Genomic DNA, 1,348 nt, shown 5'->3' with positions numbered 1-1,348 from the left:
TGGCATGCGGTTGAGATGTACCCCGTATCTCTGACTCTCTCTCTCTCTCTCTCTCTCTCTCTCTCTCTCTCTCACACACACCCAGGTCTGAGCTCTGACTGAGTGTCCAGGTCCATTTGTGCAAATTCAGGGCCCCAGCCCCACCTTGCTCCCTGCACCACTGGTCATCTACCCCCACCACTGCCCAAGGCCATCCCACCTCCAGCCACGGCTACTCACCAAACACTGTGATGTTAGAGAAACCCACCACCTGGGACTTATTGCAGATGCCAGAGCAGAGAATTTCCATGTCGCCAGTCACGTTGGTGAGACGGAAGGCTGCCCAGCCCAGGCCCCTGCTGTGGGGCTCCTTGGAGAGGGCTGTCTCCAGGGAGATTAATCCAGGCCCGGGGCAATCTAAGGTGCAGTTTACCACGAGGGGCTCTCCAAAAGGCACCACTGGGTCCTTCGGCTCCACTCGTACCTGGTAGGTCTGTCCCTGGGCACCTGCATGAACAGAGTCTGTGCTGGGGGCTCCAGTGCCCCCCAGCCCACCCAGCTGCAGGTTCCATCCTTCAACAACCCCCCTAGCCAAGATATGAAGGTCTCTGCCTTCGGTGGTGTTTCAGTTTAGTGGGAAAGACAGATGATGGATCACGAACCAAGGAGAGTTGAGAAGGAGGCCAGGAGGAAGTGAGTCAGGAAAGGCTTCCTGGAAGGAACCGCTACAGTCAGTTTTAAAGGGTCAAGGAGGATTTAGCCAAGTGAAAGGCAAGAGTGATCCTGGCAGACTGAAGAACATAGGCAGAGATCAAGAGTCCGGATGGAGCAGGGAGCAAATATGTGCAGGCATGAGTGTTTGGGTGGGTAAGTGTCTGTGCTGTGAAGGGGGCAGGGAACAAGTGAAAGGCAGGGACCTGGCCTCAGGGAGCCCTGAAGGCTGAGTTAAGGAGCCACCACTTTCCCCCAAGGATACTGGGAAGCCCCCTGACAGATCTGAGTCAAAGAAGTGTTGCCGCAGCCCTGGGCAGCAGGGTGTGAGGTGCACTGTTCTCCTTCCCCTCCCCAGCAACCCCCCATCTCCAGCCCTCCCCAGCTCACTGGGCCTCACCTGTGGGCAACAGACAGCAGGCAAGAAGCAGAAAGATGAGCGAAGTCCAGTAGACCCTGGGTGGTGGCCCTGAGGGCATCATGGTGACCAGCCTGGAGGAGGAAGTTCCCTTAATGAAGCGCTGGGCACCGTCGAACATGCAGGACCTCCAGGGGAAGGAAGAACTGTGACTGCAGCTAAGAATGCAGAAGCCCAGGGGCCACACCTTGCCCCGGATGAGGGAGGGGCAGGGGAATATTTTGTGCCACCCACTGGGAG

The 1,348-nt window shown here is 57.4% G+C and overlaps 1 protein-coding gene across 1 annotated transcript; it reads right to left on the bottom strand.

Annotated features, from left to right (window-relative positions):
- Positions 1 to 30: 30 nt before the first annotated feature.
- On the bottom strand, positions 31 to 1,342 carry LOC105004805 (intercellular adhesion molecule 3-like). Its single transcript, XM_010862567.1, has 2 exons — positions 1,091 to 1,342; positions 31 to 486 (listed from the first exon to the last, which is right to left on the bottom strand). Exons 1-2 carry the CDS (start codon positions 1,227 to 1,229, stop codon positions 212 to 214), a joined length of 414 nt encoding a protein of 137 aa, XP_010860869.1. The 5' UTR covers positions 1,230 to 1,342; the 3' UTR covers positions 31 to 211.
- Positions 1,343 to 1,348: the final 6 nt, after the last annotated feature.

This window comes from Bison bison, unplaced genomic scaffold (assembly GCF_000754665.1).
Source record: "Bison bison bison isolate TAMUID 2011002044 unplaced genomic scaffold, Bison_UMD1.0 scf7180017611251, whole genome shotgun sequence".
Classification (NCBI taxonomy): Eukaryota; Metazoa; Chordata; class Mammalia; order Artiodactyla; family Bovidae; genus Bison; species Bison bison.
Note: the sequence above shows the minus strand (reverse complement) of the source record. Positions and strands in the feature narration are given on the sequence as shown.

What these genes read in the sequence shown, in the direction of transcription:
- LOC105004805 (XM_010862567.1), bottom strand. Translation starts at nt 1,229, where the DNA reads ATGTTCGACGGTGCCCAGCGCTTCATTAAGGGAACTTCCTCCTCCAGG. An exon ending in CTGCTGTCTGTTGCCCACAG is followed by an intron (nt 487 to 1,090) that starts GTGAGGCCCAGT and finishes CTGTTCATGCAG; the next exon opens with GTGCCCAGGGACAGACCTAC.